Genomic DNA, 24,456 nt, shown 5'->3' with positions numbered 1-24,456 from the left:
TTTTTATTTAATAAGTTAAAGATGTATCTTGTTGTGATCAGATTGAGACAGTTCTTTTTAAAGGGGGAATTGCAATGGAGATCCATTTTTCCTTAAAATTGTATTTTTCTTGAATGTATTCGTCTGAAGTTCTTTTCTTTGTACCTTCTACTTGCAAGTTACTGACGGAAAAATAGCTCCGAGCTTAGCTAGTTGAACAGTCACTTGCAAGTAAGGAATTTCATTGGAAGAGTTCAGTTTATCTATTGGCCTTACCATGGATACTTTTGGATTTTCGTTGTATGCTGTACAATATGGAGTATCCATTTTCTTTGTTAGTATATTTAAGGAAAAAGATAGTCTATTTTTATTGACTACACGGCTTGACCATAAACGTGTGCAGTAGAACCTAAAAGGGTGTTAGCCTCTGAAGAAACTTGTGAATAAACGTGGCTTAGCTTAACTTATGATACATTTATTAATAAGTAACCTATTACTTTAGGCAGGAATTTTAGTAACATTCAAACCAGTAGCATTTCAGTTGCCGAGTTGCCAGATAAGTATTTGTTGTCATCTTTTATGGGTATCACCCAGGGAGCTAAATATTAAGCGGATAATGTGGACAAGCAATGCTAGAACGCACAATCCATCTTGTGTGTTTTCCACAGAACAAAATTGACAATTATCATTGGAACAATGAAGTTTGTAAAGTTAGTTTATAAAACTGGATCATCAAATCACAACCCCTGGAACAATAAGGCTCATAAACTCAGCTCACGACTGGGCGAAATCAACAATCCAAATCAACAATCTCCCTTTCAAGCGTAGTTGTCAAAGTAATACCTACATTATGAACTTACAATCCTAATTGTCAGTAGAACAAAATATTCAAAATCTGGATTAACAGCTGAACAGCAATGTTACAATTTGGATTTTGATTTTACAATTCGACTTTCCAGTGAAAAAGGCCTCTTAAGCCGTGCCAACATTCGGCGTTTTCTGGAAAATTGTAACAGAAAACTGAAAAACATAGGTATGTAGACTGCTACTTCTGTTCCATTTTGCTTTTGTGGTTAAAGCACAAAAAGATGCGAAAAATGGGCTGGCATGCCGAAAATCAGGAAGTGAAGTGATCAAATTGCTTTGTGGTTAAACTTCTGACAGCTCCGCAAATTGTTTAAAAATAGGAAACCTGCATTATTGACATCGTATATGACCATACATTGTGATAGTCTTGGATGTCGCACGGTAGTCGATAACGACGAGTGTATATAGTATCATAATAGGCCATTTTAATTCGGAATGAGCTCTCTAGTCTTGCTCCATAAAGAAAAACAGCACACTGAATTTTGCTGCAACACATTAAATGATGAGTGGCCTAGAAGTGCTGGTGCACGGTAAGGATGCCATTGATACATATTGACTAAATTTATTTTCTATGGTTTAGTTAAAATCAAAGGTATCCCAGGCTGTATGCCTGCTGATTAATTAAGGTAAGTAAATATAGGACTATATGAGCAGCAGTGACTGGCCACTTCTAAAGGAAACATTCTAGGCTAGGAATAGGCCTATAGCAGTGATGATATAATTTTTATCAAAATTCTGGGGGGAGGAGGGCAAAGTTGAAGCCAATTTCCCAAATCAAGTTAAAATGACAATGAAGACTGAAAAAGGAACCATATAGTAGGCCTACCATAAAGTTGAAGATATTCTAAAGAAAAATGTGGATGCTTGAATTATGCAAGCTTATCTTAGTTTTGACAAGACTTTTGAAGAAACTAAATTTCAGCTTGAGGAGGAAACTTGGGTCTAGAGAGGGCAAACCAAGGTCTAGGAGAGACAGTTGCCTCTCTCCCACTCTGCCCCATAGCAAATTATGCCCCTGGAATATAGGGTATAAAAAATATAAAGTTAAATGAAATTCTTACTTTATAATATGCAGGATACTTCTAATAACCAGGTTATCATGTATTTAGTCATTATGTACAACATTCCATAGTTGACAAAGAGACAAGGTAAACATACTAAGTTATTTGATTCCTTTATATGACCCTAATAATGTATTTCTGTGCTACATCAATACAGTCATAGCTTCTAGCTCTTACATTAACCAGTTATCTTCTCAGTTGGTAATTTATCTATATGTATGGTTGCATGCATAATTTACCAAAATTTTGTTTGAAATGATTTTGAAAACTACATAATAATTGGAGGAAACATGATAATCTAACCATTAGAAACTTTCTGAATGTCATTAAATAACAATTTCCTTGTTCCAGGGTTTCCTTTTAGTTTATATATATATATATATATATATATATATATATATATATATATATATATATATATATATATATATATATATATACATATATATATATATACATATATATATATATATATATATATATATATATATATATATATATATATATATATATATATATATATATATATATATATATATATATATATATATATATATATATATATATATATATATATATATATATATATATATATATATATATATATATATATATATATATATATATATATATATATATATATATATATATATATATATATATATATATATATATATATATATATATATATATATATATATATTGGTAAATATGTGACTTTTCATATTATTGACTTACCAATAAAGTGAATATATCACTTGATGCCTTTTTTTATGCCCTTTACAAATACAATAATTACTTCTATCACAAATTCAAATTTAAGCAACTTTTTGACCTAACCTAAACTAATCTTATTATAAATAATTTTGGCACTGAGAAAATGTAGCATTATTTTGTCTAAAACAACCAAGAAAACTGCACTAAGAAAGCACAGTATTATTTTGTTGGAAAACAACCAATAACTCATACTTTAATTGAAAATTCATTATTTTTAAGAGCTCAAAAAGTGCTTAAATTTGAATTTGCAATAGAAGTGATTATTATATTCATAAAGAGCATAAAAAGGCATCAAGTGGTATGCTCACTTTATTGGTATGTCATTAATATAAACGGTCATATATTTACCATATAATCTCCTTGTCCTTATGTCAGTTATGGTTGTTTGGTGTTTAAAAACCCCAGTTTTGATAATTTTCTTTCTTTATGTTATAGAAGGCCAACGTGTTTTAAGAAATTATTATAATATACAGTTTTTAATGAATCAAATTTTGGGATCACCTCTGTTTTAATCAACTATTCCCAAATCTAAATTTAATTTAAGCTTAGTTTTGTCTGATTAAGAGGGGGAGAGGGGAGGAACTGTAATTTTTAGGGTAAGAACATTATATTTAGGTAAAGTTTTGAATGGCAAATCAAATTCTACCATTTTTTTCTAATTCTATTGTTTTTATCTCAAACTTAGCCATCATACAGGGTTAATAATTGATCAAACATTAAAAGTTGTGAAGGTTAGCCTAGGCATTAAAGAAAATTTCTAATGCCCTAATTTGAGCAGAACATTTATTCTGTAAAATTTCATTCACTTACTTAACAACTTTCCTAGACTGTAATTGAACCACTCAATCAACCATGGATGCCCACCAAAAATATTGCATGGGAGAAGGCACCAGAGTAGCAATGGTGAGGGGAGGAGGAAGAGGAGAAGAATACATTTGAACTTAAAAGGTTAAATTCTCAAGGAAATTAAAATTCTCAAGGAAAAAAGAAAAGTGCTTAATTTTTAAATACCAAATGAAGTAAAATTAAATGAATTTTTAAATGGTGAAGATTCCTGGCAAAAAGATCAATTCCTCTAATCAGTACTTATGTAATATACAGACAACACTCAAGAAGTGAAGTTAGGTTAATCCTAATGAAGAATACCAAAACACAACAAAAATATAATACTTTACAAACAAATAAGGGCTATATATTTGCAATTTAGGGGGGGGGATAACCTGAACTAAACTAAACCAGTCCCAAATACCCACCCCTGTAATGTGCAAATATATAGCACAAATTATGTAATTCCTATGTATTTTGTCACCTGCCACTTGTTTCCACTGAGTGTAAGCTAATTGTTTCTTAATACAGACAAATAAAACCAGCTTGTTCTCAAGCTTTACAGAGCATAAACTTGAATGTTGGCAGTATAATACATAAGTACCCTTTAATCTATCATATATTCAATTATTATGTATTTAAGATTAACATATTGTGCCCAAAACCTAGATTAAAAGAAAATAACTCAAACTGACTTGCTGAAAATAAGAAAAAAAGGCATCATCTTAGAAGGCTCATTTAATTTCTGAATAAAATGATGGTTATATTTTGAAAGAGCATAAAAAAGGCCTCAATGGGTATGTTCATCCAATTTATAGCTCAATAATGAAAATATCTACAAATTTATCACAAAATCACCTTCCCCTCTCTGCAGAGGTACCATGCTTTCCCTTTTTCATTTTAGGATAATTTTTCAATCTAACTCTCTTACATTTTCAGATGTTTGAAAATTAAACAGAATCACAAAAGACAAGAAAGCTTAAATTTATGGTCCAGCTGTCTAAAATAACCCTCTTTGCATCAATACTCAGAATTACACTGAATGTCAATGTGTTCAAATGAAATTCTTTACCATGAGTCACAAGAGAATCCTTTATGAAATGTTATAGTCTTATGAACATTATACCTTTACTAGCATATGAATAAAGGTAAATGTTTACTTTTGTTCCAAGTGCTCTAAAGTACATATTACTGCATATAGCAAGATTCTTATGATTGCATATTGTTTCCTTGTCATTACTAGATGAGCATATTCATTTCTTGTTGGCCCTCCTCCTTCATGGGGAAAACTAAAAATGCATAAAGTGGGCTTGCTTACAGGTAACATTACCTATAGAGTAAAGCGTGTTAGTCCAAGAGCCCTGTGGGCAGTGGGGCAAGGTCTGTATTCTATATTTATTCAACAAAGAGTGATAAAACTAAAAAAAACAAGGTTTATTAAATAAATATAGAATACAAGCCTTGCCCTGCTGCCTGCAGGGCTCATGGACTATTAAGCTTTGCTCTATAGGTAATGTTACCTGTTAGCAAGCCCACTTTACACATTTTTGGTCTTGTTGGAGGGGGATTTTAGAAACCTAAAAAATGAATGCACTTCTCTAATAATGACAAAGAAATAATATGCAATCATCAGAATCTTGCTATATGCAGTAATGTGCACTTTAGAACACTTGGAATGAAAGTAAACATTTACCAGAACAAAGGTTAGTAGTTTGGTGATCTATGTCTGATTTCTGAAGTGTATTACATAATTGAGACAAAAACTTTGGAAAATAGTGAAAAAATTATGTCAAGTTAAGTGAAAGTGATAGCTACTAGAGGTAGATTGTCACTAGTGATAAATCACTAGGGGGTGGCAACCCTGAACAAAAGGGGGTTTTAAGGAACCAATTTTTTTTTCAAGAAGACAGATTTTTGGGGAAATGCCCAAAAATTTGGGGACAGCAAAAGCACTGGTTCTTTCAGACAAGATCCACCAACAAATTTTACTCAGCCATGAAAACTGCCAAGTAGCATTGCTACTATGCTACCCTACTTTTTGCACAGCAGAGTACACCTTGTGTTTTGACAGCTTTTCTTTGAGTAAAAATTATTTTTATATGTAAGAATGGTATTTTCAGATAAAATCTGCCAACAAATTTGAAAATTGCCAAGTAGCATTGTTACTTTACTACACCACTTTTTGTCCAGTGGTTACTTGTATTCTCTTTTGATTACCATGAAAGCCCATTGTGTGGTCTGATTATGTTCAGCATCTCTCTTGACATTTCTTTAAAATTTTACCTTATACCCTAAATCTTTTTGGAGATCCAGGATCAGATATGCCCTCCAGATAATCCAAATTATGCCAAAGATAATCCAGGATTATCTTTGGGGATCAAAGGACATGGGAAGGGGGCTAGTTGCCCTCCAGTCACTTTTGAGTCTCAAAAAGCTTATTAGAACTTTTGATTTTCAATCAAATGAGTCTCCTACAAACTATATATATGACAGTCCCTTCTGTATGAAGTACTTCTGGGAAAAACTAATAGTAATACACTGAATCCTTATAGCTTTTTGCTATAGGAACCACTGTACTCTCAAAATGGCTTTTGACTCTGACTCTGAAGGGCACTAGAACTTTAAATTTTCGATGAGTCCTCTTCAATGTTTCTATACACTCTTTGCACACACAAATGGGCCTAGAAAAACAATACATTGAAGTCATATTGCTCTTTTCTTAGTGCTATTGTGCTGTCTATGGTTAGTTCAATTGCTTGCTTTTCTATGTTGCTTGACATTGCTGGTTTTTTTTTTTATCTTTTTGTTGCTTAGTATATCTTATGAAAGTTCAGTTTCTACAGAAACATGTAATGTCCAGCATATTATTAATTTGAATGGGTCTTTTTGTGAGGTATTTTTTAATGATTTGTTTGGCTGTATTCAGTCTTCCAAGTCTGATGTACAAAGGATGGAAATAAGGGTTTGTTCTTTTATTTTTGTAAGTGTTCAAATAATGCCACTTCTAATACAATTAAGTATACTGTAGCATCAATTTATCTTTTTTATGCTTATTGGAGGCCACAAAACTTTTATAGCAGCCCTGTTTTGTATGATTTTAAATTTGAAAATTTTCAGCTTATTTCCTCCTCTAACATTTTTAAAACTTCAAGTATTTTTTTTTAGTTAATTTGTCTTCGTTTTTTTTACACATCAGGGGGGGGGGAATATTTTGTCTTTCTTTATCAGAAAAATATACCCAACTTTTGCATTTTGTTATTATGTTTGATCTTAAAATGAATTTTGCATTTTTTTATCCATGTTGCTGCTCAAATGCTTAATAAAATGTAAATACACTATCAATCCTCTCCTGAGTAATTTGAGGCCAAAATGCATACACCACTGATATCATATTTTTGAAAAAAGTGATTGAGAAAAGAAAGGAAAAAAAGAGCAAAAGGAAAGAAACTGAGATCAATAAGCTGGAAAAGTAGGAGATTGAGAAACAAACAAAACATAGAAGCAATTTGGGTTAACTCAGAGCTGCTAGAATCAATAACTTTAGTTAGAAAATGTTGTGGCTATAAAAAAAAGTAGTTGGGTCTTAATCCTATGAATAGCTCAAGTTAGTCATTACGCATATGTTTTGAAGCAACAATTCATGCCAAAAACAAATAGTAGAAAACAAGATTTAAATTCCTCTAAAAACTGTTGTAAAACAGCATGAAAAGAAGTTGAACTTGAAATATTCGAGCCTTTATTTGACAGAATCAAGGTGTTACATGAGGAAAAATATTGATTCTTTAGCAACAAACTGTAGGAGCGGATTGCCCCCCCCCCAAAAAAAAAATCTAAACACATGTGCAGTATTTTTTACACATTTCTATGAAAATTGACTTTAATGCCTATTTTAATAGAAGTAAAAAAAAGGACTCAGGTAGTCAAAGCTATGTTATATTATATCCTATTTTTTTATTTGTTTAAACTGTTTATTTTTTTTCAATTGTGTAATAATTGCTACATTAACAAAGAACTTGTGGGTTAAAACAAAAGGTCTATCCTAAATTCAGATAGAAATGACAGACTTGGTATTGGCATTGCACACACCACTCAAACTTTTTTTCAGTATGGTCTTGAAAGTTATTATAAAATATTGCTTAGAAGGGTTGACATCATTAGTAAAGACGGAGCAGTTAGCTACTATTGTTTTAAGATCATTAGCATAACGTCAATAGGAGGCTTGCCAAACTTCAAAATGGAGTGTGTTTGCATAATAAATAGAAACCTAAAATAAAATTCGTTTATTTTGAAAGTAAAACTTGATGGATTAATTGTTTAAGAAAATTATTTGATTCTAATGTTGGATATTACTCTACAGAAAGTTCAATTCCTATCAGTCATTTCATAACATTTTTTTTCAGCATAAACTATTACAAAACTGCAACTGTCTTCTGAAAATTGCTTTATTGCACTAATATTATTGTGTAATAAAATTACCATTTATTATTTAGAATGCATACTTTAGAATCGTCTTCTGATGAATTTCCAACATCTCTTGTCCTTATTGATAGTACAACCAAAGAACCAATAGGACATGCTCGAGTATCCAAGGTTCCAAGGGAAAATGATGCGTGCTTTGTAGAATCAGGTGAGTCATTATCATTATATATCATTATACAGTAAGACTCAATCGTGATTCCCTATGGACTTCTCTTAATCAACCTTGAACTTAATGAACCTTGAACTTGAGTTCATACAGTAAACACCTTTATTGATACAATCTGGATATAATCTCATTATACAGTAAGACTCAATCATTAATTGAACTTGGATTATATAGCTATTTGATCTCCCTATGGACTTTTACTGAAAATATTTCTATAATCAGAACTTGAATTATTAGACAACTAATTATTAATTGCGAAAACATATAAGTGACTGAGGTGTTATTTAATTGCATTCAAAATTGCTTATGTGCCTTGCTTAAACTAAAATTGAGTAATTCTTTCTTTCCTTCAGTGTTGCCACTGCTTGACTCTCCCTGTCTAGTGTTGCCACTGCTTGACTCGAGTCCCAAAGCAACGTAATAAGCCATTATTACGGGACCTAAAACTAGCTCTGATATACCGAAAGGGACTAAGCCGTCTGTGGTAAGTGTAGACATTCCCAACTATGAATCCGAAACAACCCGTCTAAGTGAGAAAATTAAGACCCTTGATGCAAGTTTATTGGCATGCCAAGCAGAAAATCTAGAAATCCGGACAAGGCACTCAACGTTTATGTCAGAAATGGAGGAAAAAAACAATCAAATTAAAGTGTTGACTTGTCATTTGGAGGTTAAAGACTTCCTTATAGTCCAGCTGAAACAAGAACTCTCGGTGGCTATCGAAACCCGCCCTTGTGACCCTTCGCAAATCCCCCGAGACCAAGTTACCCAGTCAACGCAAACGGACAAAGATATCGCTGTTGTTAACCGAAATGCACCCATTGATAATAAAGTGCAAAACATAACATCTAGCCCAAGCCTAGTCCACGACTGTGCGATCTTGTCAGACGAAATGAATCCTGGTGATACGTCATCAACTAGTGCAAATGCACCCCCTCCGACGCTCGTAGAGAAAAGTGACGTAAGAACTCGTAAATACAACATGCTTTGCCGGTTCTTTGAACGAGGTTTTGCAGACTAAAGAAAAAGTGTCGGTTTTTGCATATATGCTTAAATTTCCGATCAAAATGTTGCAACAAAAATGATTGCAGTTTTGACCACGTAGATTTGTGTAATGTCTTAACTTGTAGCAACAGAGAATGTGTTTTCGCTCATGTCACTCCTGACTCTCGGAAAACAAGAGGGTTGTTTCGGAAAACAAGCACCCCTCCCTGAATACCCCTACTTTAGTATCCCCTTTTAGTTTCCCTCCCCCTCCCATACACACTTTTCCTCCACCTTTTCCCACCATGCATTGTAACAAATATTGTAGTTTTGCCCATGCACCAAAAGTAGAAGATGTTAATTCTCCTCCCTGGGGCCCTGTTCCAGTGTCCCTGTCCAAAGATAAAAATTGTAAGAGCCACTCATCTCCCTTCCGCCGTCCTTTTTTAGTGCACCGCACTCAAGCAAAAATTTCTCATCAAAGTTCATCAGGCACAGCTCAAAAATTGACAAATCCTTCCCGATCCCGAACTCTCCTCCCTTATCCTTTGCTACCTCCTCACCCTCCCCGCATACTGAAGTCCTATTTCCTCCCCCCTCACAGTATGCTGCCCTATACCCTCCCTACTCTGCCACAAACCAGCAATTTCTTGACGGACATGAATCACTATTCCCAGCCAGGCCCCCTTTCCCAGCACTTTACGAAACCCCACCCCCACTCCATTCGTTTTATCCCTCGTGCCTACCCTGTCAACGTGACTTACTCTAATAATTCATTTTTCGATGTTGACCCTAATAGTCATCCCATAAAAGTCAAATGTGCTCCCTTGGTCCCCTGTTCTGACTACATTAATCTGGCCCCCGCTAAGAATCCCACCACGCCCCCTGTACCCATTTGTAATTTAAATAAAGTTAAGTGTAAAAATGGTACCTTTGCAGGTCGTTTTAAATTTCCCACACTTTTGTTAAGCAACGCTGAAAGTCTTAATTTTGACAAACTTAATGAATTAGACTCCTTTTCTAAAATATATAGATCAGACATAATCGCTATTACTAAAATACACGCTCAAAATACACACATGTTAAAAATGAATAATTTCACCCAGTTTATTAAACTCAGACCCGAAACCCACCCTCTGGGTAAGAAAGGGGGTGGAATTCTTTTCTTTGTCCGTAATGATTTTTATCCTTCAGAAATATTAGTTCCTTGTCTTACTCCCTTTGATGAAATTTTGTGGGTTTGTGTTCGACCTAAAGTCTTACCACGTCCTTTCAATTTGATTGTCCTGTGTTGTTTTTACTACTCTCCTGGGCAGAGAGTGGCTGAAAAAATTAATTTTATTGAAAAATTGCATGGCAGTGCCGACTATGTACTATCTAAATACCCAAATGCTGGAATTTTCCTCTTAGGTGATGCAAATGAATTAAAACTTGAGTCTACATGTAATACTTTTAGTCTAAAACAAATTGTAAAAGTCCCTACTACCAAAGGCGATTCTACTCTTGATTTAATTTGCACCAGTATGTCAAATTTCTACAGACCCGTCATCATTCTTCCCCCTCTCGGAGGTAGTTACCACTTTAGCCTACTCCTATCTCCACTAGCTACAGTTAAACATTCCTTTACTATTACTGTAACCGTCTTTAGACCTCTAATTGACTCAGGACTCTACAATTTTGGCTCTTGGATCACTAGTGAAAATTGGTCCCCTGTGTACCAAACAAATGATGTCGACTTCAAGGCTTTATCCCTCCAAAATTTATTGAGGAATAATTATGAAGCCCATTTTCCGGTGAAAAAAATTAAAATATGCTCTACCGATAAACCTTACATTACTGCGACTTTTAAAAAACTAATAAGGAAAAAAATCAATTTGTTCAAGCAAGGACATTTCACACAGGCTAATGATCTAAGAAAGTTCCTGAAGAGAAAATTGAGAAAGGCAGCTTCTGGGTATTACAATAGTAAGGTTAAGGATTTGTATTCTAACAAACCCAAACAATGGTACGGGAAAATTAAAGAGATTTGCGGAAAAAAACCTGTTGAAGTTAATTTTCATCTCTCTGAGCCCCCTTACAAGATAGCCAACGATTTGAACCTGCATCTTGCGTCCATAGTACAAAGTCTTCCCCCCTTTCACTGGCTCAGGTCAAACTATTCCTCCATCCACCTCTTTCCTCAAATTTCTCCTTCTGATATTATAAATAAAATCCAAAAGCTCAAAAAATCAAGTACTTGCCCATTAGACATCCCAATTGACTTGATTAAAGCCTTTTCAGACACAATTGCTGGACCTTTATCTGATAATTTTAACCAAATTACAAAATCTGGTAAACTCCCAAGTTGCTGGAAACTTGGTTTTATAACACCCATCCCAAAGAAATCTTCCAGTCTGACTATAACCAACATGCGTCCTATTACACTCACTCCAGTTTTTTCTAAGCTTTACGAAGGGTTCCTTTGTGACTGGCTTAAAATTAAAATTATACCACGCATTGACATCCGACAGTTTGGTAATTTAAGAAAAACCTCCACCACCCATTACCTTGTACACTTGATTCACACGATCCTAAGTGAACTAGAGAAAAAAAATGTTTGGCTAAACCTGGTTTTAGTCGATTTCCAAAAAGCGTTTGACTTAGTTGACCACACTATCCTAATTCGTTTACTACATGATAACTTTGAAATTGACCCACTCTTAGTAAATATTGTTATATCGTTCCTTTCAGACAGATTACAAGTTGTAAAATTGTAAAGTTGAAATCCTAACCCAATGTTCGGATGAATCCAAGAATCTAAATATGACAGTAAATCCCACTAAATCACAGATAATGACAATCAACTTCTTGAAATCTACTCCTGCTTTTTGCGATCCGATCCCATGCGAAATGCTAGTGAAACATGTTAAGCTTCATGGTGTCACAATTTCTAATGATCTTAAGTGGGACACACATGTTTCCAACATTGTTAAACAAGCAAATGTTTCACTATCCATTTTTAACCTACTAAACAAATTTAATTGTCCTAAGATACATTCCCTCCGTGTTTACTTATCCTTTATCAGACCGTTATTGGAATATGCATGTCCGGTCTGGCATTCGCAACTTTCAAATGAACTTAGTGACAAAATCGAGTCGGTCCAAAAGCGTTCGCTCAGGATCATTTACAAAGAAGGCAAAATTCCATACTCCTTCCTCTTTAAAGCTGCGCGCATTACCACCTTAAAAGAAAGGAGGGAAAAAATTTGCCTGCTTTTCGCTAAATCAGTCATTTCCAATCCCCGTACTGAGGACTTACTCCCTGATTTTACATATCCGATTAGACTCCGACTCCCCCGGTCAGCCTCCTTAGCAATCCCAACTTACTCTCCGATCCATGCTGTTACAGAAAGGTTTCGCAAAAGTTTTATACCCTTTATTCTGGAACACCTTAATAATAATTCGTGATTATGTAATTGCCAAATTCCCCTTTTCCTCTATTGCCATTTTTATTCTTTTTTTATTTACTGCAATGTTTTTGTAATTTAATTGTTAAGTTTACTGATTTGCCCTTTATCTTTGATGATTTTGCTTTTTTAATTCCTTTTAATTTTAAGTGTTTGACTTTATGTACTATTTTGAATTTTTTTTTCTTAGCTTTTAGTGACATATAAAGCGAATTCGGCTCTATAGAGCTTGTGATAGTCTTTTGCAAATAAATATTATCTTATCTTATCTCTAAACTAGCAGTTTATGGCTAATGTCTTTAGTTATGTGTTTTGTGGTGTGTTTGTTTAATACAGTACATATGCAAACATGGTATATGTTATGATACAGGGTTTCAAGGCACACTTGATTTGGAACCACAATCATATGACCATATAAAGGAGAAACTATAGGCACATTCACACTATTAATAAGATATATCACATGCATGCATGTTCACTCTTACTCAGAAAAAAATTTACACGCATGGCCCACTCAGAGAAAAATAAATACAAAATCAAGGAATTGACACACTCAGAGACTGTTTGTTTGTACAAGAAATAGCCATACTTTTGCATAAACTACATACATACACCCATAATAAATGCACAGATACATAGACACTTAATGCCTAGCTTTTCCAGAAATAAACAGTGTTTATGCAATTTATGCAAATGACTTTCATCCCTTAATTTAACTGCTCTGTCACCAAATGCTACCACAAGGAGGGCAAGGGATTTTTTTCCTTCCCCCACAGTAATATTATTTAGTACTTAGTAATTTTAAGACCTTAAAATATCCTATATCATTGGTTTCCACACGTGATTTTAAGGGGGGGTAGGGGACTTTTGCAGAGGTCATAAAAGGGTACTTCTTTACCCCAGTTTTTTTTATCTTTAAGAGTGGGTTCTAGGCAGGCTAATCTTTCTGATTGGAATCTTTGCAATGTCTCAATTTATATCAATAAAAATAATAAATTTTCCAAATGATAGTAAAGAGTGACAGTGAAACCTGAAACAAAAAGTAATGATGTTCAACCTTCTGAAACCTTATCTCTCCTGTCTTGAACCGTAATACCCAGTTATCTCAACCTCAGTTATACTTGATGTCACTTTAAGCTCAGACTGCTTCTTTAGCCCACATTTTGCCAATCTAGTAGATCATTACTATCAAAAGATCGATCTTCAGGAAAGCCGTTTGATCCTTAGTTAACTTTGGGGTGCCTCGGTTTTTGTACAATGGAAATGAACCTTAAAATAACATATCTGTGTCATGTGCGGTTATTGCTTGAGTACGCATGCCCAATCTGGGGCCCTCAAGTGCACAGTCCAGAAAATCTCAGTTTTGCCATTGAAACTGTGCAGAAACGTGGTGCTAAAATCATACTCGGTGCAAATTATCTGACTTATGTATCCATTCTCAAGTTGCTGAAAATACTCTCTCCATGAGCGCAATTTGGACACTCACTACTCGCTAGTCAGAAGGATTGTTTGCTGTTACAAAGCGTAACAGCCCACTTCCTGTTACAAAACATCTGCCAACCCAAAGCAGGAATAAAATTGAACCATTGAGATGTCATACCAATTGTTTTACGAATTCTTTCATTCCTTTTTTTGTCACTGAATTTGATCACTTGTGATTTGTTCACCTTGTAATTTATTTATATTGTAAAAAAATAGCATAACCTAGTTATGACCTAGGCCAAACCTGTTTAAATGAATCCCAAAACTTTTGAATGTTTATTTGAAAGAACATTCTTGACTGCCCCTGGGGGAATAGGCAATTCCATTTTTTGTAGATGTAGGCTTTTGGTTTCTCATACGTGTTGAATTTTATTGGGTAGTTTTTGTCAGCTGCATACCTTTTTGGGGGATTTTAATCCCTGTTTCTGGAACTGTTCAAACTTTTATGTGCGAATTGCTTTTGATTAAAAACTTCTAAATTAATCACTCCTTGTGCCATTTTTTTTTTAATTTAAGTTTTACACTTGCACAGCAATGCTTTGAAAATGATAATCATATGTGAAAAAGTGTGTCCCTCAAAATATTTATCAAGGAGAGAGTTGTCTGAAAGATCGTAACTGATCATGGGATGATAATTTTCACGGTTGCCTATTTTTGCTACAGATGTTGCCAATGGATGCCGGCTGGGGGCAATGCTCTCCGGAAACGCGGAGATATTAGAAACTGTATTTAAATGAAAATGAGAAGTACTTGCATTTAAATCTTGGTGAAAACTAAGCTCTTGGTCACACTTGCCCCCACCCCTAAGAAATTTTAGGATGTGTGTAATGCTTTATGTTACACATGTTTTATGTTTAAGAAATATGCAATAAGAGGGGCACCATTACCCTGCAGCACCCAAATTATTGGCCTTGTCCAAAAAATTCCCAGGAGTGGAGTGTGATTAGAGATTTATTTCTACACTCCATATTCCCGAATCTCCTTCTCTATTTATCTGAAGACTCACGGATAGTTAAAAAATCTGGACATAAAATGTACCTTTTGATACTTCAGGCACCCCCCCCCACCTACAGGAAGATTCACCAGCCTTCCTCTATAATGTCTGAAGAGCAATTTTACACTATTCTCCGTAATTTATCTAATATCTAATGAATCAACGTTAAATCAAGCCAGCTTTCGACCAGGTAGAGGCTGTACTGATAATATCTTCGCCTTTCGCCTCATTATCCAGCAGTTTGAAAGGTATAATCTACCCCTGATCTTGATGTTCCTGGACTTCATTGCCGCCTTCGACTCTGTCACTCGCCAGAAACTTTGGAAGATCCTAGAGAATGACGGAATGCTGCTGAAGTTTGTTGAACTGATGAAGGCATACTATGACACGTCAGTTAGCGGAGCTAGAGTCTTTGGCGAAGAATTCCTGGTTAAGTTCAGAGTAAAACAAGAATTTGTCCTCTCTCCGGCTCTGTTCAATTATTGCATCGATTGGGTGCTTGAAAATGCACTGTCGTCTTATCCTGGAGCGCAGATTAGACAGAATCTCTCACTGACTGACCTCAATTATACGGATGATGTTGGTTTCCTGTCAGATCCCATCGAAGCCCCAAACATACTTGACAACGTGGTGGCCTGGGCAGACCTGATCGGCTTAAAAGTTAGCACAGAGAAAACGAAATTCATGGCTATTAACCACGACACAGGATCATTCTCACTAACTGTCAACCAAGTTCAGCTGGAAAAAGTCAACCGTTTTTCATCCGATGCTGATATCCAGCAGAGAATACAGAAAGCGCAGACAGTCTTAGCCTCCCTTTGGAAACCCTTATGGAATCGCCTCAAAGTCAGTGTCCGAACGAAAGTTCAAGTCTACATGGCACTGGACCGCACCGTTCTCCTTTACGGATGCGAAACATGGTCGGTAAAACTACAGCATGAGAATACACTAAAGGTGTCTGCAAGAATTCTCAGAGTACAGCTACATGACCGTATCTCCAACGTGGATATACGTCGAATGTGCAATATTCAGAGAGATGTTGTGCTCTCTATTAAAGAATGCTGTTTAAAATGATTGGGCCATGTATTACGGTAACCGCCAGAGTACCTGCCTCGCCAAATACTTCTAGTTGAGCCTATTAGCTCCTGGAAGAGACGCCAAGGAGGACAGAGGAAGAACTGGTGGAACCTGGCCAAATCAGACCTTGAACCTATCGGGGGTTTCAGAAAGTTCGGTCACAGATGGTCAACTCAGTGGCTCGCTTTTGCAGAGCAGCTGGCGGAATATCGAACAACATGGTCCAAGAAGGTCTCCAAGATCATCGATGCCGGGCGAGGGGGAAACGCCTGATTCCCGCCGCAAATACAAAGTAAGTAATCAACGTTAAATGACGCTTTAACTAAATGTTTATATTAACCGTTTATTTTTTACTGACTACGTGAATTTTTTGACCGAATGTACCACAGTGGGATTATTGATTGTGAAACTAGGAAGGTCATCATAGTTTTTGCCAATTTTAAATAGATTGACTATGTCAGAACTGTCAATCCAGTGCTTTTTGGTCCTTTTTGGGTCAAAGTTGCTGTTTTACGCCAAAAAAAAATGCCAGAAAACGGCACTTTGGTGCTGTACGTTTTTGCTACTTAGACAGGGCAGTAGAACCTCCTAAGCATAAGAATCGTGCACTTCTGGCGAAAAGCACAAAAATTGGTGGAGATGTAGACTAAAGCACGGGGAATGTAATAGTGACGGGAAGCACGTCGAGTGGGCGCTCTGAAGCATCTTTACGAGCGCCTGAAGCGCTCAAAATGCGCAAATTTACCAGCATCTCTACAGTAGCATCAAAACCTTCGAATATACATCTTAAGATATGGCGCTTCCAATGCTGGTTATATAAAAGTAAAGGATCACTCTGAAGCGTGTAATGGAGTGCCAAAAAAAAGTGTGTAAAGCGCAAAGCAGGAGCGCCTATCCCATGTAATACCAAAACAGATAAAAACATAGTTTAGAGAACTATAAGTCCGAAGATTACAAGCAGCAGCTAGAGTCTGCGCGTCAAAGCGCAAATTTACGTGCTCAAAAGCGTGCAAAAAGCGCAAAACTGGTGGAAAGTTTGAAGAAATTCCGGTAAAAGTGGTGATGTAGTACAAAGTGTGGGGAACCCAATAATCACAGGTAGAAAGTCGAGCGATCGCTTTATAGGATCTTTGCAATCGCTGAAAAGTGCGCTAGAAGCGCAAAACTCTGCTTATTACAGAAAGTTCAAATTTGGTAGAAACACAGTTTGAAATACGGAGTGTAAAAAAAGTGAATCTGTAACCCAGAATCCGGTCCTGGCATGTCTTAATTCCCGCCTCAATGGCAAAAATAGAAAAATTTACAAAACATTAGTTTCTTAAAACAAGCGGTAACTTGAAATGACATCGAACATAAACTACGGAGCGCGAATTAGAGCGTCCAGCAGAGCCCATGACGTTCAATGACACTAAGAGAATGAAGGATTTCAAATACACATAGAGACCCTCATGGCACTTTTTCGGAGATGCGCAACCAAAAAAGCCATTTCTGTTTGCTATTTTAGCTAACTTGTCTTGATTGTCATTGTTATTGGGAAATAGAATAGAAAATAAGTCAATAATTATCATATAATATAGTACTTCGCTGAGATATCAGATCACATGTTGAACAACCGAGATTCTAAGTAAGCCTTAAGCCTTAAAAAGGACATCAAAATACATAATACATTAGAATTCATTACATTTGGCAGGACCCCTGGCAAGAACATAAATCGGTGCACTCAAGTGAGCTGCTCTTGCAGTTGCAGCGCCCAGAACATTGCTTTTTGCAACTGCATCATATAACCTCTTGACAGGCGAAAAAAGCTTGGTGTAGGGTTGACCATCGGGGAGCCCAAAGCACATTGCTAGTCTTTTCTCATCCGTAATCTTTGGGGTTCTTTTCAGGAATAATGGCAAGATGAGAACTGGACCATATCTAGGCTTGAATATAAGTGCGCCGTATGTGCTGGTTTAGCGCAACATGGAATTGGCGGAATTCTGTCCATGGATGATCCTTTTTCGTGAACAGATACTTCCTCAACTTGTTTACCGACTCTTTCCCACTGGATCTGTCATATACAAGCAAAATGAACTTTTCAATCTGTGCAAAGTCGTTTTCAGTAAGCTCTTGAAGAGGAGAAGACAGGCAGTTGAAGACCGGTGTTATGGCACTGTGCGTTTTCGTGCTTTCCAATACCCTCCTTTGCTATGCTACAGGAATGCGGACAGTTTCATAGCCACTTAGAGCATGAAAAAAAGCAGTGACTGCGCCTTTTCTTAGCCAAGTGCAGTTGCTATGTCATGAACAGGAATGTAGCGGAAAGTCTTTACTCGGTCGCAGGCTATGTACAGTTGGTAAATCCCAATAAGGAAGTACTTTGCGATGAGCAGAACAACTGGATCTGAATCAACTGTTCTAACAGTGATGAATTTCATGCTGCAGAGCGCTTGATGAGGGCCGTGTAGGACTATCCAGCTATCTCTCTTCTCGTGTCTGCTGGGATGAATTTCAGCCAAGTCAACTGGAATAGTACTTCTTGCACTATCACCAGAAGTCACGAAAACTAAATGATTGGTAACAGTGTTGCATATCTTTTCGCCATGAACTCGAATAGGCTTTGCTTGTTGTCAAAACACTGAAGGAAATTAGTCCAGTTTTTGGAATTGGCGTTATTTCTTCAACCTTTGTCCGATGCATAGCCTTGCCGCGCTTTTCTCGTGTAAAAGTTTTCAAGCTGTCGGACGTGTAAACGTCAAAGACGACGTCAACTCGCTGTATTTCACATGTGAACTGCTTACGAAGATACTGGAGATATCTTCTGTAACATATTCGCTAAACGTCACCCCCCCCCCAATTTGTGCTTTTTTTTGCGCTTCGGTTCGGTGCTATACAGCAATCGCTTGACTTCCTATCCATCATTATTGACGCTCTTTGACACGCATACTCAAGCTGGTTTTGTAATTGCCGGACTTCTAGTACTCTAAACCAAGTTTTTGCCAGTTTTTTGTATTCAATGGGATTTGCGCTTTACAGGCTTTCATTAGTGCTCTATCGCGCACTTCAGTGCGATCCTTTGCTTTTTGTAAAGCCACCGTTTGAATCGCCAATTCTTAAAGCGTGTTTTTAGGAGTTTTCATGCTTTTTTTGGGAGGCTGGTAAACTTGGGCTTTTTTAGCATTTCGGGTGCTTTATAGAGCGCTATAGAACAATCGCTCGACTTCATATTCCACTTTTCCGGAGTATCTCAAAGCGTTCCATCAGTTTTGCGCTTTTGAGTGCGCAAATACGCGCTTGGACAGACAAACTCGACGCTTGGACAGCTGCCTCTTGTAATAGTCAAACTTCTATTATTCTAAACTATGTTTTTGCCAGTTTTCGTATTTCATGGAATAGACGCTTCCATTTTGGGCTTTACTCGCTTTTTTTTAGTTGCTCTATTGTGCGTTTCAGAGCAATACATTGTTTTTTGTGTAGCCATCATTGGAATCTTCATATCTTAAAACGTATTATCAGAAAGTTTGATGCGTCTGTAGGGAAACTGGTAAACTTGCGCTTTTTTTTTAGCGCTTCGTGTGCTCGTAAAGGTGTTTCTGAATGTTCGCTCGACGTGCTTTGTGTCACCATTGGATTCCCCGTGCTTTGATTTTGGTGCTTTTTGTCAGAAGTGCACGATCCTAGTGATATTCTCCGTTTAATCGGCCCACTACTCCAATTTTCCGTTCAAATGAATCTCAATTACCACTGGAAAAAACAAACAGAACCAACAAAAAGTAAGAGACCTTCCTAAAATTTAGACCCTCATACAAATAGAGCAGATCATATTTGTACTCTTCTATTTATCACTAAAAAGGGCACTAGAACTTTTTATTTCCGTTCGAATGTGCCCTCTCCCGTTCTAGGATCACTGATTCAATACAATTACCCCTGGGAAAAAAACAACAAATAAACACGTATCTGCGGTCGTCCTTCTGACAAACATACAAAATTCCACATCACAGCTTGAACCTCTACAGTAGGGTTCTCTGATATGCTAATTCGGGTGCTGTGGTTTTCATTAAGATTGCTTGAATTTTTGGGGTATTCTCCCTTTTTAGAAAATCAGGGTAATTTTCAAAGGATCTTAGCTTTTAATGGGTAACATCAAACTTAATCAATGTTCTTTGTTTGGAATCAGCATAAAAAACCAATTCTTTTTGACTTATCAAATGTTATCAAAGTTTGGTTTTTTAGAATTTTAGTTACTACTAGGCTGAGTTGCTCCTTGCTTACAGTGCGTTACCACAAACTGTTTGGAATAGGCTGGTTACTACCGACTGCATTTAAATGTGTAAGGAGCTATATGCAAGGTCTGTAGGGCTTTGAAGATGTTTAACACGCCATGCACCTTGTGTGCTCATTGTTATAGTGAGTAACACACAATACTGTTTAGTATATAATATTAGCTGCATGTCATGTTTGCCTACGATTCAAAAAAAAAAATCTACAATAATAAGGATTTTGTTCTTACTGTAGAAATTTGAAAAAAAACTTCTTGAAATAAAATTAACAGAACAAAATGCTAGTTTTGAACAGATTTAAAGTTTAACGCTGAAGTGAGACCACAAGTTTGACGCTGAATTATAATTTAGATAATCATAGCAAGAGAAGGGCTTAATGACTCAAAATTCATGCAAAGGCATGTCTAAAATAGCTCAGAATTTTTCAGGTTAGAAGATATTTAATACAGCTAAAAGTAAAACCAAAGTTAAAGTTATATGCTCGAACAGCTCAGTCTTTGTCTGAGTGCATTTTGTATTGTTGGTACACCGGATGAAATGGGATCACTCGTGCTTGTTTCTTGTTTTTAGTTTAATGGGAGGACAATCAGAGATCTCCCCGGGCATAGCCACCCTCCGAAATAACGAAATTTTATGAGAACTCATGGAATTTGGCACATTGCCTGAAAACCGCGTTTTTGGAAACTGCAGCTGAGGGGGATGAGGTTTGGTGAACGAGGTTTAAATTCTTCAATTTGAGATGGTGATTAAATCAATTGCACTTTGCTTGGACATAACTATTTTGGTAACCGAATTACGTTTTTGGCTGGGTTTATAGGCTTTGAAATTTTATTATATTAACGTCTGCGTTAATAGGTTCTTCGTCCCAGCCATAGTATTACATCAGTTGATAAAATAACACTCAATATGTAAAAAGAGTCAGTGTAAAGTTCGGGTGACTACAAACCACTCGGTAGAAGGGGTGCCAGAGCGGTGAAGATGAGATATAGGCACTTCACGAATTATTAAGTAATAAGTCTTTTTTCTTTCTCGTTTTGTAGTTCTATAAATATTGTTTCTATTCTTGCGATAGAAAATTCGTTCAGTTTTGCAGTATTATTTAGGGCTTAGTATTATTTTTTTTTATTAGAAATATGTGCGTTTCCACAAAATCAAGATAATTGCTATAAAAAAAAACTATGTCCAGTGCTTCAACACTTTTGTGTTTAATACTTCTAATGCATAACGATGTAGTACCATACCGTACGATCCATGCCATACAGTGTCAAAGATTTTAGTAAAATATAATCTAAGCGGTATTATTCATTCTCCTTAGACAGGAAAACAACTAACGTAAATTGCCCTAATGTGACAGTTTACGCGATCCCTCCGAGTCCTCTAATCGCTCCTTTGATCAGAGTCCTTGGTGAAATTCAAATTAATAGGAAAGTTTACATATTTGGTAGTAATTTGCAACATCATTTTCATCTATTAAAAAACATTTGGTGGCAGAATTGCAGTGAGAATCAGAAATATTTTCCAATTCCTCTTTAACCTTATATTCTGCTTTTCTTCAATAAATTCGTTATAATTATTATGTCGTTTATTCAATCTTTTTGTACTCTCACAATTATATTTTAATTGTTTTATTTTACTAAATATTCTATTTTCAAATTAACCGTATTTTTTGTTGCTGTAGTTGCAGAGAACTGTGTAGCTTTGCCTTATCTTATAAAAAAACCTAATAATTTTTGACGTTTAATCTATTTTAGTGATTATACGAAAGGACTTGAGAGGCAAAGGATATGGGACACAATTGATGCAGCTCACTGAAGAATACTTAGCGTCAAAAGAAATCAAAACGGTATACCTGTCTACTATAGACAAGCAAAGTTTTTATCAAAGAATTGGATATATTTTCTGTGAACCGGTAAATATTTGGGGTAGTCCTTCTACTAGCAATGATGCCAAGAGGAAAGGCTCATCTACTGTGAATGGCTGTGAAAATCACGAGTTCAAAACTGAGACTGTAAAAGCAGGGCTAACAACTTTAAATGATGCCTTACGAAATTTTAGCTTCAAAGATAAAGTTCGCACCCCATTAATACAAAGAGTTGAAGGGAGAAAGATGTTCATGAGAAAATATTTGGTGAGCTAGTGTCGTTTTAGCAAAGCAAGGATTCACTGAGGAGTCAAAGTATCTACAGCCTCAAGCACAAAAAAGTTTAGTCATTTATTAGATTCAATTCATGGGAAATAAAAACACTAGATAGAAAATTGTCCTAACCTTTGAGTACTCATCCATACAGCTTTTGAGCATAGCTGTAACTATTGAGGTGTTTGGCGATCATATCCCACGCCAACTATTAATCCACAAATTTTGTTCATTATAAGCGTTATTTTCTATTCTTTTTATTTGGCTAACATGTACCTTGATCTTAATAGACATTTCATTTGATTCCTCCCTCCTATTATCTTTTTTATTTCTTTTTCCTTCAGTTTTACTTATATGAATGATTTTCCAATTGACCTAAAATACTGCGCATGTCAATCTCGATTACGTCTGTGTGACTACTGCAACTAACTTAAGCTTAACACACAGAACAACTAGAGATTACTACCAAAGAATAAATAAAACCCGAAAAGAGCAGAAACTAAAATAAATCATATCAAGCATGACGATAACAAAGATACTGATGAAGATGGTTAAATAAATCTCCCTCCCAATCCACTAATCATAAAAGTTTTAAAGTCTATCAGAAAATACTTTACTATAAAAAGAATATATATATATAAACAGTTTTCTTCATATTTATATGGAAAAATAGGAACAAAATTTGTCCATCTCACCTTGTCCTGTGCTTTCATTTTCATCCATTACGCATCCCTACATATTTTCATCCGTTTTCTATTAATCTCGTCCTAGAATAATCTGGGGCGTCAACCCTTTTTTTTATCACCATGTGACCTATTAAGTAAAACTGCTTTAGACACGCACTCCTTGTCGATCTGAATGCAAGCACCCTTAATCGTATATTTAGAAGCCTTCCTAGTCATATGAGTTTTCTTTTTGAATCGTGTAATGATTTGCTGTTCAATTTTAAGTGCCTGTTTATGAATAAGTTTTGTAAGAAATAAAACCAATGAGTAGTATTACGGGAAACGTAATGTGTACTTTCAGTATTAGAAGCCTCTTTTAAGTACATTAGCCGTCAGGGCTGTAGCGGGTGGGCTAGTGTCTACTCTGAAATTTTTGGCAAACAAGGCTTCGGAACTTTTCTAGACTGATAGACAATGCTGATCATTTTCCTATATGTTTCTTGCCTTTAAACCGCAACTGAATTGTCTAAGAAACATACGAGTTCTTCTGTATTTTCGGTTGACGAAGAATATGTATCTCCATTATAAAACTACATATTTAGCCAGGGCCGTATCCAGGATTTTTTTCTCATGGGGTGTTTTACACAAGAATTTTTTTTGGGGGGAGATTTACACACAAAAAAAACAGAAAAAAACGCATAAAAAAATTTGTTTACATACATTTTTGTAACGTTTTTACGAGTCAGACAAACATTTCGGGGGAAGGGGGTTCAACCCCTTATCCCCCCCCCTGAATACGGCCTTGTATCTAGCACATTTTCTCTCTCCTTGATTTATTGATATCGCTAGGCTAAAATTAGTAAATAAAATGAATCAAGTCTTCAGTGTAAGATTGTTTTCAGCCCTCTATTATTTGAAAAAATATGCGGCAAAAGCACTTCTTATAAATTCATTTGGTTTTAAAGAAGAATGTAGCATTTTCTATGATAATTAAAATTAAAAATCATAAGGTAATTGATTCATTTATATATAAATTCATTTGGTTTTAAAAAAGAATGTAGTATTTGCTATGGTAACTAAAATTAAAAATCATAAGGTAATTGAAACTGCTAATATCTTCTAGCGTTTAAATTATTTTCATTTTTAATGATCTCAAAGTCTGACTTTTAATCCAGTTTGAACCTTAAGGCAATCCTGTCCATAGCGAATACCCAGACGTTTTAATGGACCCAAGTAGCGTATCCTTTTCCACGCTGCCACG

General features: G+C 35.7%; 1 protein-coding gene across 1 annotated transcript; it reads left to right on the top strand.

Annotated features, from left to right (window-relative positions):
• Window positions 1–1,152: 1,152 nt before the first annotated feature.
• LOC136027350 (N-alpha-acetyltransferase 80-like) lies at window positions 1,153–23,528 on the top strand. Its single transcript, XM_065704508.1, has 3 exons — window positions 1,153–1,376; window positions 8,000–8,136; window positions 22,148–23,528. The coding sequence occupies exons 1-3, from the start codon at window positions 1,282–1,284 to the stop codon at window positions 22,531–22,533; spliced, it is 618 nt and encodes a 205-aa protein (XP_065560580.1). The 5' UTR covers window positions 1,153–1,281; the 3' UTR covers window positions 22,534–23,528.
• Window positions 23,529–24,456: the final 928 nt, after the last annotated feature.

The sequence above is a fragment of the Artemia franciscana genome, chromosome 5, assembly GCF_032884065.1.
Source record: "Artemia franciscana chromosome 5, ASM3288406v1, whole genome shotgun sequence".
Lineage (NCBI taxonomy): Eukaryota > Metazoa > Arthropoda > Branchiopoda > Anostraca > Artemiidae > Artemia > Artemia franciscana.
Note: the sequence above shows the minus strand (reverse complement) of the source record. Positions and strands in the feature narration are given on the sequence as shown.